Source organism: Acanthochromis polyacanthus, chromosome 3 (genome assembly GCF_021347895.1).
Source record: "Acanthochromis polyacanthus isolate Apoly-LR-REF ecotype Palm Island chromosome 3, KAUST_Apoly_ChrSc, whole genome shotgun sequence".
Taxonomy (NCBI): Eukaryota; Metazoa; Chordata; class Actinopteri; family Pomacentridae; genus Acanthochromis; species Acanthochromis polyacanthus.
The window spans coordinates 41,735,904-41,752,794 of record NC_067115.1 but is presented as its reverse complement, the minus strand read 5'-3'; the positions used below and the strand labels follow the sequence as shown (position 1 = coordinate 41,752,794).

At 40.0% G+C, this 16,891-nt stretch overlaps 1 protein-coding gene across 3 annotated transcripts; it reads right to left on the bottom strand.

The window, feature by feature from the left end:
• Positions 1 to 206: 206 nt before the first annotated feature.
• Positions 207 to 16,810, bottom strand: fbxo8 (F-box protein 8). 3 transcript variants are annotated; one of them, XM_022218724.2, is made up of 8 exons: positions 16,731 to 16,810; positions 15,007 to 15,100; positions 12,180 to 12,263; positions 8,261 to 8,405; positions 7,996 to 8,122; positions 6,059 to 6,177; positions 5,590 to 5,786; positions 207 to 3,310 (listed from the first exon to the last, which is right to left on the bottom strand). In XM_022218724.2, the coding sequence occupies exons 2-8, from the start codon at positions 15,098 to 15,100 to the stop codon at positions 3,123 to 3,125; spliced, it is 954 nt and encodes a 317-aa protein (XP_022074416.2). In that variant the 5' UTR covers positions 16,731 to 16,810; the 3' UTR covers positions 207 to 3,122. The 3 variants fall into 3 exon arrangements, with proteins under 3 accessions (XP_022074416.2, XP_022074413.2, XP_022074415.2); XM_022218721.2 differs by having other exon boundaries at positions 16,574 to 16,770; XM_022218723.2 differs by lacking the exon at positions 16,731 to 16,810 and adding an exon at positions 16,009 to 16,410.
• Positions 16,811 to 16,891: the final 81 nt, after the last annotated feature.

The window sequence follows — 16,891 nt, the reverse complement described above, 5'->3', positions numbered from 1 at the left end:
AGAAAATGTGGGCACCAAACAGCAATGTGACTAGTGAGGATGATCGCTACAGGAATGAAACATAGCCACATATTTCACTCAACTAAATATCTTAGAAATGTAGCAGTTAAAAGAAAATGAGCATTGTGTGATTTGTTTTTAAGTGAGTCTCTATTTCTGTCTTCAAATATCAAGCTGTAGAATTAGAAAGGGTTGAAACATGTCAGTAAAATCAAGGCCAGATTTAATATGATTTCTTAGTGCATTTTGTCTGTTATAGACTTCTAGTAACCAGAAAGGAAATAAAATAAAATCACACTACAGAAAGTGGATTTAGTTTATAATTCAAGGTAAACATTAAAATCCTAATTCTAAATCAACAGTAATAAATCTTCAATTAAATGACTTCAAATGTGGTCAGATTTACAACCTAATTAAGAGATTTATCTGGACAGAAAACAGTAAAAACAATAAATATATGTTGGTTGTATTACAACACACTGTAACACAAAAATAAGTATAAATGGAAAACTGCTTGTGTCACCTTGTCTTTCTATGGTTACATTCAGTGGGCACTGTGATACTTCACTGTTAGCTGCGGCTACATGCTAGCTGCTGGCACTCGTTGGTAGAAGCTACTAGCAGAGTTACTGTCATGCTTCACTCAAGTCTGATGGGCATTATTGCTAGACTGGTTTACTTTTAAAATCCAACAGCTGTGTACTTGAATGTTGGACGTCATCAAAACATTCTGATTTAAGACTATATTTTAGACTTCCATTTCTCCAGATTGGCTTTTACAAACTTCTACTGCTGCAATATATTCTGTATGTATTTGCCAGTCTAATAACACATTGTCTCTACTGTAGTGTTGTCATCCAGGTGTAATAGGCTTCCAATCATTCAAAACTCCATTGAAAACAGCTCATATACTGACATTAAATTGACAAATGCTTCATTGTAAATTTTGCATATGTCACCAATTACTGTACCACACTGCTAAGCACACTGCTAGAATAACTGCTAATTTTTCCAAGCTGTGCTCTGTTAGCATAAAGGTAAACCTGAATGAAGCTTGAGGTTGGGTGTCTAAAATGCACAATTATGTCTTCTCATTCATTTTTGGAAAGATGACACTACCTTAGACAAACGGCATCTCCAGCAGGTATTAGTTGTTGTAAAAAGTCACATCAAATCAAAAAATGACAGATGCTATTATGTCATGGCAGCAACAGTGGAGCGGAGTGGAAGCCTATTACCACAGGAACTAAAACTAAATACGTAGCAAATGGGGTAAATGTGTGTGTACTGTGCAAAAACATGACAAATGGCAATATTATTAACAAAACACAAGAACTTCATGAACCTCATACACCACACTGTCATCCACAGTTTTGTCCTTCCATTGCTTTACATTCATTTCTTCACTTAACATTTTCTGTCTTTGAGTCATTTTCTGGCAAATTATGGCAGATTTCCAGTCAGGTCCATCTCTGTCACTGTTGTCAATCATTATGATACACCCCCCTAAGGTCACACAGAGGAAACTCTTCACACATTCATTTTTAACTCCATTTAACTAACTGCAAATTGTACATGCATTTTTCACTTGGCTTTAACCATACAACCTTTGGATTTTTTTTTAACCTCTGCCAAAGTTCTAAGTGTATTTGTTTGTCTGTCAGTAAAACTAGTAAGAATTTCATTCAACTTGATGAAGATGTTTAGCGTGGTCAAAGGAAGAACGTATTAAATTTAGGTACGATCCAGAACACTTTGTTGAGTGTCCATCTAGTAATAAAACATTCCATTTTGAATCTAAGCAGGTTTCAGGATTTACATTTGTGTTAAATAATTTCAAAGTATGCCAATCAAGACAGTGGGCTTCATGCACGAACTATTCATACCAAAAAAATCAGTCTGACTAAAAGGAATTTACATAGTTCAGTGGTTATTCAAAATAGGCAGTTTGTTATGTTTTTGTTTCAGTCCTGATAGAAACGTAGTATGAAATTCTTCTACTGTGAAGCAGACAGGCAGCCCCACATGGCAACACTGTGGCCATGAAAATAATCGAATCCCATTACTACTACCTCACTTGTGAACAGGTGGCAATCTGGCTGAAATGTCCAATTTATGAAAATGACCAAAAGAGCAAAAAAACAAAAAACTAAATAAAATAATTAGGGTTTAAATCTTCATATGGGATCTTTCTGCGTGGAGTTTGCATGTTCTCCCTGTGCATGTGAGGGTTTTCTCCAGGTACTCTGGCTTCCTCCCACATTCTAAAAACATGCTGAAGTTAATTGGTAAGGCTAAGTTGTCCTTAGGTGTGAATGTGAATGTGTTTTCTTTTGACTGCCTCTATATGTAGCCCTGTGACAGACTGGTGACCTGTCCTCACCCTACGTCAGGTGGGAGAGACTCCAGCCCCCCGCGACTCTACAGAGGATAAAGTGGTATATAGATGATGGATGGATACAAAACTTGTCTTGCATGAAGCCCAATGTTGCGTTCCTCCATTCACTCCCAAACTGACCTGAGCCACAGACAACCAGGTCACTTATTACCACCAGATAATGTATCAGGTTAATTTGATTTAAAGAAGATCTTGAATGTTGCATCATTATATCATGACATTAGAGAGTGAACTTCTGTTAGCATCATTTTACTGTTCCATGTCACTGCCAACAGGAATGGGCCAGGCTTTGTCCTGCTGATGTACGAAAACCGGCTCCTGGCCAACAGGAAACCAGCACAACTGTCCTGTCATCAAAATCAGGCTGAGGGCAGCACTCCTCCTCCCTTCACCGGTCAGTAGTCCCTATTCATCAGTGCAGTATCAGAGCTTGTCTTTTCTTTTCGCAGTGACTTGGTTTGAAAGACATTCCAGATGTTTCACACCTTTGATTAAACTCAAATAACATTACTAATATTTGGTAGCACAGTCTTTCTCACAGTGGAGTGGCAAATTTTATTAGTTTTTCTAATCTTTCCAGAAAGATTTACTTGTTATTTTCCTTGTAGGATGTGGAAATTGTTCAAATCCATTTTTTGCAGTGTTCCATGATTTCCAGACATGTGTAGGAACTCAATCACCAATTCCTATTCTTCAGTGCAGTACGGACAGCTGGTCGGTGGAGCTATGCAGCCACGTGGCCAATCAGGTATATGTTATCATAGAGGTGGCCTACGAAGTCATCCGAAACATTATGTGCTGCTCTGCGAGTGTTCCTGATAAACTCCCTCTTTGACATTTTGTTTTTCACGTGTGGGCTGGTGAGGTCAATGGACAGTAGGATCAGACTGTAGCACAGCACGTACACAGCATCTGCAAAGAGAAGACGGCAAACTGTGACCAGAGAAACTAGCGTACTGAAACAAAGACTTGTACATCTTCAGTGCAAATCATATCTAAATACAATAAGAAAGATACAGAAATGTGTACTTCACAACAAATAAGCTTAAAACTGTTTTCCACTGATGAGCAAAGTACTTTCCAGAGGGGATAGATGAGCAGTGAATTTGAGAGGCCGACTCAGAAAAGCAGCCATTCATCCCTCTACCGCCTCGGGCTCAGAACCATTACACTAATCCTGCTACTACTGCTAATCATACCAGTAGGTCCAAGGAGTTAACAGTAACAGAGTGAGGGATTGGTTTCTCTATGGTCTGCTGACATGAACAAAACCCTCAGCTGCTACATACACGGCCCACTGACAATGCTGAAGCCAGGGATAAGTTGAAAACTAAGCTCTGACGGGTTTGCCCTCATTTTGCGGCTGTGAAAATGGTTGTGAAGTGGAGTATCTCTTCTGCTGTTACTAGAATTTGAGTCGTTTTAGCTGCAGGGTTTAAGAATGTTGATGGAGCAGGACAGATTAGTCCACAGAAGATGGTTCTGAATATTACTTGTATCATCATTATGACCATTAAAAAATCAATCTGCACACATTAAAATCTCATCACACTATCCCATGATTCACTGAACATATTTATGTTCTCCACAGGATAAAGCATATTTCTTTGGTTGAGATAATCCGTGAGCTTCCCTTTAGCACCACCCTCAGGTCTTATGGTCATAACTAGATCATTTTAGCTCACCACAGATAGTTTGCATCCGTGCATGTTTTAGCCAATTATAAACAAGGAACTGCAGGATGGAAATGCAAGAAAAACAGACAACAAAAACTTTATTATCATTATTTAAGAATTTAATGCATAAAAGTTTTGTAAGTAATAATATTATTACTTTATAATTGGAGCGAAAGGCAGAATCTGTGACCAATGTCCATGGATTTCAGAATCTCTCGGTATTTGTTTAATCTACTTTTTCTTTATTGACAGCAGCAGCAGAATGATAACAGACCTGATGAGCTCAGAAGGTACTTAAAAAAAGTTGTTGGCCTCACTTGGTCACAAGGGGTGCACTGTTCACTGTTCACTATAAAGCCTGACATAATGACTCACAAAAACTTAATGTCTGTCATCATTTCTTTGCAGGTGATACCTTTTGAAAATCAGTAGGTGAGAGGGAAACCAAAAAATATACAAGAAGGCAGAGCTGTGATCTAGTGTCTGTACAAAAAGGGAATGACCCTCGAGGCCCTTGGTGCGGACTCTCCTTGCTGTTCAACCATAAAGAAGGATGCTGATTTCAAGCAGTGCAGGAAGAGCATTAACGATGACCTGAGGGGTTGTGGGTCATCATCACCACATGGTCATGGATGACAGATGTGTGACTGTCCAACACGCAGCTGAAACCACTGACATCAATGTTAAGTTCTGGTTTCTTTCTTTTCCATTTTTTGGTTTTCCTCTCACCTATTCTCAAGAGGCATCATCTGCCAAGAAATGATGACAAACATTTGAGTGTTTGGGGACACTGACATAAAGCTAAATAGTAGATAGTTATGAACCTTGTTTCCAAGTGAGTCTGAGAACTTTTAAATGGTATCCTAGCATGACATGACAATGCCGTGAAGATCTCGCTGTCATAAAAGGAATGCTAGGCATGTTAGGCTCTCTCAGTCTTCAAGTGTTCCAGATACGTTTAGTTTATGTTTCTCTTGGATGATCATATAAGTGTTAGCATGGCGGTGAGGATGGCTGCCCTGAACTAGTGGACCTGGCTGCAAAGCTTTGGCCACTGACTGCATCTTACACCTGATAAGCTATAACCAGAATATACTTACTTTTTTTTCCATACTGCAACATATATTGCAGAAAACTAAAATATCACAATGACATTTTTTCCTAAGGCAGTTGCAGTTGTGATGACTTTGTTAGGAAGGTAGCAGTTCCAAAATACAAATTGCTCCAAAATATTTGCTCTTGTGCTGCTCTTTGCAGCGATGACCTCTGAGCAGACATGGCGTCAAGCATGTTACTTTGGTCTGGTTTGTGCCAAAAACATCTTTTGCATCTGTCTGTGGTTTTGCTGTACATATTGTAAAGCCCTCTAAAGCAAATTTTTGATTTGAGATTTTGGGAAAGATAAATTAAACTTTACTTAAATGACTAGCAGTTAGGAGAACAGTTAGTTTTAGGTCCCACACAAAAAGCTGTCAATGTTCAGTTTAGTGTGTATATGCATCTGGAAGTACTGACCTGGACTGAGACCCAGCTCTCGGACAAGGCCAGGGTTACAGGTGCAAAACCTATGGCTGAATTTGGTGATGAGGGTTTCCAGATACTCTCCCCTCTCCTCTGGAGCGTGGATGTGTCTGAAGAAATCCCGCAGTGCGTTCGGGAGGAACTGGTTACTGAAGTTATGGAGAGTCACCAACTCGTCCAAGACATCCCGCCTAGACACACATGAACAAACACAGACTAAATGGCATGACAGAAGAAATATTTTGACATCTAGAATCTGAATTTGAAATATGCCACCAAGTGTGTATGTAATCATACAGTAAATGCAGTAAATAAACTGTGATGTCTGTAATTTCACCTCTTACAACAGGACTTATACTACACAGCAGAAGTTAAGGTCAGATTTAAGTCTTCCAAAGTAAAAATTTAAACATTTATTTGCCATGGGTATTCGATTTGTGTGTCTTTGTGTTTATTTATAAACCTTTCATCCAGGTAAATCCTCAGCATCTTCCAGTTGAGACGTCTGGTGTAGAAAATGAACTTAGCCAGCTCAGTCGGATGATCCACCAGTATACCTTTAGACATGAAATAACTGATACCCTATACACACGCACACACAGAGGGACAGACAGAGATAGAAATACACAAAAAGGTAAGGAATCATATAGAATACCACAGAAGTAAGTAAACCTCGGTGCAATACCAATTAAATATCAAATGTATCACCTTACAGTAACTCCATTACTGTGGAGTTGAACAGTACAGTATTTGCTCTTATGTCAAAGTAAAAACTAATCTTTCTTAGATTTATGACAATAAAACTACAGACCCCACAGTAGGAACTGAATGCAAAAAAGTCAGTGGACCTTTACTTGTGAAGTTTCAAATATTTTATTTTTTCAGTACACACACCTTTATTTTTTGATGACAGACCTATTCCTCATCAAGGATACCAGTGTTGCGCCTTCCCCTTTGAAAACATCCAAAAGGTGTTTTAATTGATTCCAGTCAGGCAACATACACGGCCAGGGTATACTTTTCCCTTTGTTCTTCCTTAGGAACAGTGTGCTTTGAATCATTATCATGCTCAAATACTCTTTGTTTCACTCCTACAGACTGAGTCAACATGTCAGACAATATTTTCATATATCTACAGCCATCTATAAATGCCATCTCCCCCAACACTTTTTGCACTCATGTGGCCGTGTATCATTACACTCCCACCGCTGTGCTTCACTGTGGCTGTCTAGCAGTCATAGTCAGTCTGTGGTAGTCCATGAGTCCAAAACTGATTACTGTCCATGCAATTAGGCCAACTGTAAATCACAGGTATACTCAACTGAGTTTCAGTGATCACAGGTGTATTCAATTTTGTTGTATGAGATTTCTACAGTGGGCTCTGTATTTTCAACACACTCTAACTATATTATTTGATTTTTCATGAGAAGAAATTGTCGACTTGTCAGCTTCAAAATGATGCAATTATTTATAGGAGATTCAATTTTGAATCACTTGAATTTTCAGTGATATTGCAATGGGGTGTGATCACTTCTGTTGTAAACTGTATATGGAGTGTATGTACATCATAATTTCTAAACATGTCCAGACATACACAAACATGCTTTGATGTTGAGGTAAAAGACCGGTGAAGCAAAATGATTTTTTCTTTCACCTCCGCAACATTGCACGTCTCCGCCCCTCACTCTCCCTCACCACTGCTGAAATACTCATTCATGCTTTCATTACCTCCAGACTTGACTACTGCAATAGCCTTCTCTTTGGTCTTCCCTCCACTCAACTGCAAAAATTACAATATATCCAGAATTCTGCTGCTCGCCTTCTTACTCACACCCGCTCCAGGGAGCACATCACCCCCATCCTCAAACAGCTTCACTGGCTCCCGGTTCAATACCGTATCCATTTCAAACTCCTCCTCCTCACGTACAAGTCCCTCTATAACCTGGCCTCTTCTTACCTCTCTGACCTCCTCCATCAACACCGACCCTCCCGTCACCTTCGCTCTGCACACTCAAACCTCCTGACGCCCATCCGTACCAAGCACCGGACTTTGGGGGACCAAGCCTTCGCAGCCGCTGCCCCCCAACTCTGGAATTCACTTCCATCACCCATCAGGAACTCTGACTCAATTTCAACCTTCAAAACCCTTCTAAAATCCCACTTGTTTGATCTGGCTTTTGCTTAATTAATTAATTAATTTATTTGTTTTATGTCTATCTTGTAAAGTGTCTTTGAGTGACCAAAAAAGCGCTATATAAATTTGATGTATTACTATTATTATTATTATTATTATTATTATGTTATCATCAGCCAAACTGTTCATTCAACACACACTACATAAACTCTGAGATGGTTTGCACTTATAGGGCTGCAGATCTTGGATGTGTAAGCATGAGTTACCTCCTGTGGGTTAGCATTGAATGTCAGGCTGCCTTCATCCAGTTGTAGGTACAGTCTTCTATATGAGAAACCAGCAGGTAATCTTCTGTTATAGATGGAGCAGTGTCCCCATGTGGACTTGCACAATCTGATGGATTAACACACACTGGTTATAGAACCGAAGCAAATTTTTTTAAAAAAGACCACAACACAACTTAAGTGTGTACTCATGATGATAAAATGGATTCTAATCATCCCAAAAGGTCACTAGAACAAAAGAACTTACCCTTGCCATAAATATTCATCATTTCCCAGGTCCTGCCACACACAGCCGGCCAGGCACAGATCAGTAGCATTCAGGTACGACAGTATGGTGATACCTAATTCAGGTGGCAGCATCTCCAAATCTATAAAACCATGTTGTTCTTTACCTACAGCCACCAAAAAGAGGGAGATACAAACACAGAAATCAAAGCTTTTGATTTTGTATATTGCTTTGATTAGCAAAACTGAAACAGGATGCAGTCCTAAATTCAGTATACCATACGATGTCTGATGTCTTATTACTACACCGTGCCCCAAAAGTTCATTCTCCCCACTGGACAATGTGTTTGATTGTTTGTCACCAAAATGGGTTACACCTCATCGATCATCTGTTTGGTTGTTGGTCTCGTCAAACTGTCAGGTCCCAGTGTATAAATGTGTTGGTTGACCAAAATGCATTACACTCATGACCAAATTTTGTTAGCGTTGCTATCATGGCCAAGAGTAAGGGTGGAAAAGCTACTCTTTCAGAGCCTGAGATTCATGCACAGGCCATTACTCTTTGAAATGCAAGAAAAACTTGTCAGCAGGTAGAAGAAGACCTTGGCGGAAGTATCCACTGGGTGCAGAAGTGGTGGAAAAGGTACAACAAACGAGGATCTTTGACTTGCTTCACTCAGGAAGTCCATTTGGCCTAACTAAAAGAGCCAAGGATCTGATGAGAAAGGCGGAGGGCAAAAGACATCAGTCATGTCGGTGACTCAGTCAGAGGCTGAAAAATGTCAGAGAAGATGTTTCTAAGAGCACTGTGCATCGCTATTTAACAGACACATTGGGGCTGAAATCTTACAAAAGTCAATGTACCTCGCCACTCACCAAACTGCAAAAGGAGAAGAGACTACATTTCACAAAGAAGTATATAACTCTGACTTCAAAGGACTGGGAGAACTGGATTTTCTCTGATGAATGTCCTCTCTGGTTATTTCTGACACTCAGCAGCCAAAACGACCGTACCTATACAGATAATCGTGAAAAAGCACCATCTTCTGAGCAAGAGAAATTCAGTGCTCAAAGTACTGTTTGGGGGCTAGGTCTGCTTCAGGTTTCTCAGAGCTGCACATTGTGCCTCAAGGTACTACTGGTAATGCACAATATTATACCAACAACATTGTAGAAAAGGTACTACTTCCAGTTTTGGCCAGGAGGAAAAAAATCAGGGCTTGTGACTGAACGGAAAATGTTTCACAGACATTCGGAATTGGTATTTATGCAAGATGGTGGCCCTGTTCACACTGCTCATATGACTCAGCAACGGTGTTCTGAGCTTCTACCTGGCTTTCTGCATAAGGAGGAATAGCCACCAAACTCCCCTGACCTCAATCCAATGGAGAACTGTTGGGGAATCCTGAACAGTCGCATCTTTACCAGTCTACCACCAACCACCGTGAAACAACTCAAATCTAGGGCTGTGCAGGAGTGGGGAAAGACAGAACCCTCCACACTCAAGAACCTCATACAATCAATGCCTGAAAGACTGAAAGCCGAGATCAAAGTGAAAGGGGGAAATACTGGTGATTGAATTAATTGATTATATTGCAAATTCAGCCTTTGAACTCTGTAATTTTGGGGAGAATTAACTTTTGGGACAAGGTGTAAAATCTGCACATTGTACTTTTGCTTTTGAAGCCTTCTGTTGCTTTCTTCCTCACTTTCTCTAGTCACCACTTCCCATAGTGCACTACATCAAATCTTGATCATTCATTTATGACTGACAACAGGGAGCTTTCCTTAGTAAAAAGGAAAGACCTTTCAAAGAGCAGATTAGAGAAGCCTTTGTATAAACTGTGAAGAACTTCCAGCAAAAAAATAAAAGTCTCACAAAGAGAAGAAAAAGGTATTTGATTGCTACATATATCCTAAAGACCTGCTCATTGTAGGCAAAGGTTCAGTGGCATCATAATTTGTATGCAAGAGAAAGAATTGCCTCCCAGTCCCCAGCAGACACTGGGTGGAAGGCAGTGTTGATGCTAGGGTCAACAGACATGTGACAGAAGAACATCATAGTCTTGCCCGGCAGGAGGAAAGAAATGCTGACACATGGGGAACATGCCATTGATATCTTGGCTTGAGGTGACACAGCTGTGAAGTAGCAAACAATGTAGAGCTGGGCTGTAGATTAGAAATCATCTGTATGTTGACAAAGCAAATATTAATGACCTGAATTCAAACAGCTAGATATTCAAAAGAATAACTGCTCTGTTGACAAATTCCTTCGCTGCAAAGACCACAGCAAATAGCTAGCTAGATCCTGACATCCATGCGCATTGTGTGTGTGCTCGAGAGCAGCATCTCCAATTGTTTTACACCACAGACTGGATTCAAGTAAGACAACTTTCTACAGACCGGTCATTGCGCACATAACAAACAAGAAAAGCCCTCAGAGAGTGAAGTACTCCGCCGAGGCTGCACAATTGTTGCATCATTTCCAATGGAAGAAATCTTTAAAAAAAAAAAAAAAAAAAAAGACCTTGCGTTGAGCACAGGCGTGTCTTTTGCATGTGTACATTATGTACGGATGTCAAATCGCGTGCCCTAAATATGTAGAGGGCGACAGGAATTGATGGGACTTGGAAACACCTCCACAATTTAATCAATTGTTCCTTGTATCATTTCCGACGGATAAGTCCCGATAAGTCCACAACAGTCAATTTGTAGCAGGATCGCAATCGTGATCATCAGCAGGCAGCTGATGTAGTGTTCACCTGTTATAGTTACAGTGACGTCATGCTGTTATCTCACTATGATATGGAAATCCTTAACAAATCTGTGGATCCAGACTATAAGCTGCAACACTGTCAACATCTAATCATTTGGTCCTTGTATCATTTCTGACCTTCCCTGAAACTTTCATACGCATCCGTTTGTCTGTTTTTGAGTAATGCTGCTAACAGACAGACAGACAAATGCAGGCCCATCGCCACATAACTCCACCGGATTCCTTGACAGAGTAATAATGATCTATTTTTATCGAGAACTAAACAAATAAAATGATTTATTATTGCTCAATATTCATTTACTTTATCTTCTGTGGCAGCATCAAGTCTCTCCATCTTGAAAAAAAGGTCTCGAGAGATGTTTGTTTGTTACTAATGTTGGCAGATTGATAGGTTCATTTAACATCAAGTGTGGGGAAAAAAGTACAGATGGAAGCAATGGGAAGACGATCTATTCATTTTTTAAAATAAAACACCCTGTAGACTCCGTCTGAAATAGAATATAAAATAAATCGGTTTTACTCTCTCCACACGGCCCGGTGGTTGGGGACCACTGCTCCAGAGAGCATTGATTTGTCTGTTAAAACTACATAATGGGTTCCACAGCTTTGCTTGGCTTGCTTTGCTACCAGTCCATGGGGTTCTTGCTTGTGAAGGAAGAAAATATGGAAATGAGAAAGATCAGAAGAAAACTCCTCACTGATTTACTAAACTGAACAACCAGTGAAACAGCTCTGCTTTTCACTGGATGCCCCTAAGTTCCTATCCAGTGTATAGACAGATAAAAAACACAAGCTACAGGTGATTTTTGGCCACTTACAGCTGTCCACTTAGTGTGTCAAACTAGGTTGAAATATAATCTGGGGCATCAGTCTCTGCAAAAGGAAATCTATTACTTGCACTACTTTGGTTTCTGTGAGACTCAGATCCCTGTAGCACCTGTTCATCAAAATCCAAATGTTCAAACTGGCATAAAATCATTTAACTCACTAGAATGAAATCAAGCCCAAAAAAGCCACCACAGCATGTTGGATCATAAAATCTATCTGTGCTGAGGTTCATTATCCTGTGGGTGAATCAGTTAGTAGTGAATGATTATTTTGCAAGTAAGAAATGCCATTTGCAATTATTGATCAGTAGATATGCATGTGTAGTGTGTGTTCATACCTCCCCTGCGTGTTCTCAGCAGATGGTAGATGTCGGGGCCATAGCAGTGCTGTGGAGCTCTTCTCTGGGGACCGCCATCTCTCCCTGCAAACGGAAATGAATTTTTTTTCCCCCAGTTCTTTATCATTCACTATATATCACTTTTACTATTATTTAGCTTGGTATTAGGTTGGAAGTTTGTGGCTAATGACTGACCAGGCACAGTTGCTATCATTCAACTAATTATTAAATGTATCGCAAAGATGTATTATAATCTTGTGCTCTTACTTATTTTCACAGTGTTGTTGACATACAGTGCACTCCATAATTATTGGAACCCCTGGTGAAGATGTGTTCTTTAGCTTCTGGTAAATTCATTTTTTTCCCCCTAAATAATATAGGACCACAATGAAAAATAGAGGAAAATCCAACCTTTAATTAAAGTGCATTTATTCAGTCAGGAAAAAAAAAAAAATCACACATTGAGGAATAATTCTTTTACATCACATCATGTGCGGCACAATTATTAGCACCCCTGATGTTAATACTTTGTACAACCCCCTTTTGCCAACAAAACAGCGCCTAATCTTCTCCTATAATACATTTTTGTACAATTTTCAGTGTGAGAGTATGCTTCTGCAATAAAAACTGAATTTATTTTAAGGCTTTCAACACATCTTAACCAGGAGTGCCAATAACTATGGAGGGCACTGTATGTTTCATAGATTATGGTTTTACTGGTGTTTACATTCTCCACGTAGAGAATTCACTTTTAGGCTATTTGTAAATTGTAAAACCTGAACATTTTAATAAGTTTAAACCAAGCCTTTTATTAGGAACACTTGCTGAACTGCACAGTCATGTTAACAGCTATGCGACAATTATTCAATCAGTCAATGATGTGGCAGCAGTACAAGATGTGTTCTCTGGCAGATTGAGGCCAGGACCTTCAGTCTATGCTAACTTCAAACATCAGAAGAAAAAAAGTGATTTTAAAGACAGTAATGGACATTTAGATAACCACTCTTTACAGTTGTGGTGAGCAGAAGCTGAAGATGCAACAACCTCGCTTGGTCTGATGAATCTCCACTTCAGCTGAGGCTGCAGATGATGAGTCAGAATCAACAGCATGAATCCATAGAGCCAAAATGTCTTGTGTCAACAGTCCAGGCAGCTGCTGTGCTGGTGAAATGGTGACACACTTTGGATCCCTTAATACCAGACAACTGTGGTTTGAATATCACAGTTTGCCTGGGTATTTTTGTATCTTAAATGTTCATATATTATTAAGTAACTTTACTATTCTATAGGTGGAGACTTCAAATAAGCCCTTTGGGCTTTTTGCCTCCCCCTGCACTTCATATAATTTGTTATTATTTATTTTTGTGTATGTTATAGTTGTGCAAAATAAATCAAATCAAATCAAATTCAAATCAACCACGCACATTATTTTATGGTAAAAGTTGACCTCGTTCTCATGGCTTCTTTCAGCTGGATAACGCACCATGTCACAGAGCAAAAGTTGTCTAAAGCTGGTTTCATAAACATGACACCACTGGCTTTCCCGGTCACCAAACCTGAATAAGTAGTACACCTTTGGAATGTGGCAGAACAGACACTGGCAGCATGAATGTGCACCTGACCAAGCTGCAGAAATGCTGTGATGAGTCATGTCAGAGCAGAATCCCTGGAATGTTTTCAACATCTTGTGGATTTCATGACACCAAAAAACTGAGCAAAGTGAGCCCATGCCAAATACTGGCATACATCACTCAGCCACAACATTAAAACCAAGCTCTCAAAACAGCTCTGACCAACAGGGTCCTGCACAAAGGATCTCTGGGGGTGTCATGTGGTATCTGGCACAGGGATGTTGGCTGCAGATACTTTGGCTCCTCTGGGTTGTGGAGTGGAGCCTATGTGGATAAAGCCTGTTTTTGCAAACCCTTAAGATGGTCCATTTCACTGGGACCTGGAGACGTACGTGGCTGAGAACAAGTTAAAGCAATAGCCACATGAATGTCAGGACCCAAGTGCTTCACCTCTCAGTGGTTTTATTGCTGTGACTGGGAAGTTTAGTGTTCCTCGTAAAGTGCTCTTTTCTCACTTTAGCAATCTGAATATTCTCACTTTTGGCAGTAAACTGAGGTCCAGGTAACCTGTACTGGATACGTTCAAAGTACATACTGAGAGTGATTTTCACAACTGAAACCCACTTTCATGATGAAGACTACTCCAGCATTTAAATGTATTTTTTTCACATCAAAGGTGCATAATATTCACTCAAACATGAACAGGAAAAAAAAATCGTACAGATTCAAGTAGAACTAGACAAGCCCTCAGTAGATGGCAGAACCACGCCATCTACTGGCTGCCACTGTGCAGCCCCTACCGTCACACATGCAGCTTTCAATTTTGATCATCCTACATATATCCCTTTCTACTTGATCTGCTGACCTCTGACTCCACAACTGAGCAGTGGACCTTAGACTGATCTTCAGTGCCAAGTTTGATTATCCTGACTTCAGCACTTGCAGAGATATCTGACCGGACATACACACACACACCCACACCGCCACCCAACCACATACATACTTACCCAGCCAGATACCGAAGCGAATGCAGCAACCCCGCTGACATACGTCAGGCGTGGTTAATGATTGTAGCTGGCCCCAGTGGTGTTGATTTCACTTGACAGATTACTTATAAGAACTGAAGTCCCAAACCATTTTTGTCCCTTTTTGTTGCCTATATTAGATTTTGATTAACTCATACCTGAAATGAAATGTAGCGACCAACAAATGACAAAATCTAAAAACGCAAAAAGTGATATTAATACATTTGGTACCTTGCTCTCGTCTTCCTCCTCCTAGGTGGTCGGCTAGCTCTTCCTGTAGCTGCTGCTGTTGTCTGGGAGGCAGCCTCCACAGTACCTGACCCATCTGTACACAGCAGGACACAGTTTAAGAAAGTCACATACATGATATTCAGTGTGGCAATACGCTGCATATCCACTGCACCATATGCACAATAATAAGTTAGACTAGATAAGAGTCTAATTAAGAGGTAGCCTCTACCTGTTATCTTTTTCTCAAGCATATTTCACACCAAAAGTACTGCTCATACTGTATGTTTACATACAGTAATTGGTTCACACTTGTCAGTGTATTAGCAGTAGTGCAGTAAAACAAGTATATAGTGCTGACAAATTGTATAACTCAGCACACGATTCCCTGATATTCACTTGTTGCTATGATCTTCCGCTACTGGCAACCATACCAAAATATTTTAGATGTGTTATATTATTAAATGTAAAACTTAATGATGGTTATACTTTATATAGATTTTTTGTTCTGGCTACAGATTTGTGATTTTTCCCTGAATCTGTATGACTTAAGTCCACCTTGCAAGAAAATTACATGTGGGAAATGTTAAAGTTTATCATGTCTCTTTTCCTGTATTAAACAAGACTGGACAGTCTTTACAGTTACATGGCAGACAGCAGTGTAGTGGAACCGAAAACCTGATGATTGTGCTTGAGATTATACAGTATGCAACAGAAGAGAGCACACTCGTGCTGTGTCACAAGTGTCTTTCAAAATTGTACCACCTTTTTTAAACACCTTTCTTATGAACAATAAAAAACAGGCCCCTCGGAAAGACTTAAGAGAGAGAAAGAGAGAGAGAGCAACACAACTCGTTCAGCAAATAGACTATAACACTGTTTATAAAGAATTGCAGAGCATCTCTTCTGAAATTTGATATCATCTATGCTGTGGAGAATTTAGTTTGTCATCAAAAATAAAGGTGAACAAGCAAAGTATTGAAAAAATAAAAAGTTTTTGCTCACCTGTGTTCTATGCTAACCACTGACATACATTATGCATACCTCCAAGCTGACACATTAATGCAGTCTGCACTCAAAGAATTGACAGAACTCTGTGCTAAAGAACTTCAAGATGAGCTTCGTCCGAAAGTCGACTTGTAAGTCTGTGCCAGTAAACAAAGCAGTAACACAGAGGTCAGCCTTTTTAATGCTATCCCGTGTCAGCCTGCCTCACGTCAGCTGTGTTGCATAAACAAATCCATTACACTGTTGTAAACATCAACGTTGGAAGTTCCACCAAAAGCAAGGTAGGTTGACCTGTAGCCCCGCCTTCCCTACAACACCATTGGACACACATATCTTAGCAGCGTTCAAACTGGAAGGCCATAGGTTCAGTTGACTTTCACTCATCTGTTGCTACAAATCCCCGAGTTAGCTTACCAAGCTAGTTTAAGTTGACGAAGGCAGTGACGACCCAAACTGGATGGATTTTTGGTCATATAGAAGAATATATGTCTTGTTTCTTTTGTAAGCATGGTGCAGAATTTCTGAATAACTACGACACAGCTTCATCACCCGAGCAACCAACCTGACTTTGTGATTCCTCTGACAACCTGACCTGCACACAAGGACAGCTGGAAATGCCGGTTCTCTGCTATTAAACGTGTCCTGATGTCATTTCATTAAACCAAGCGCAGACACAAACAGGGTAGTTGCTCCTTTGGTTCAGGAGGTTTCTTCCATACCGTGCTCTGTTACTAACACAGTCATCTGTTTTCAGCCTCCTCCTCCCGTCTCCGTTGGCCCTCCCCCTTTCCCTCTGTACACATTACTGAAGTGAAAAGAAAATGTAGAAACTTAGATTATTCCATCAATCAGTTGTAAAATGTATTGATTTCTTATGCTA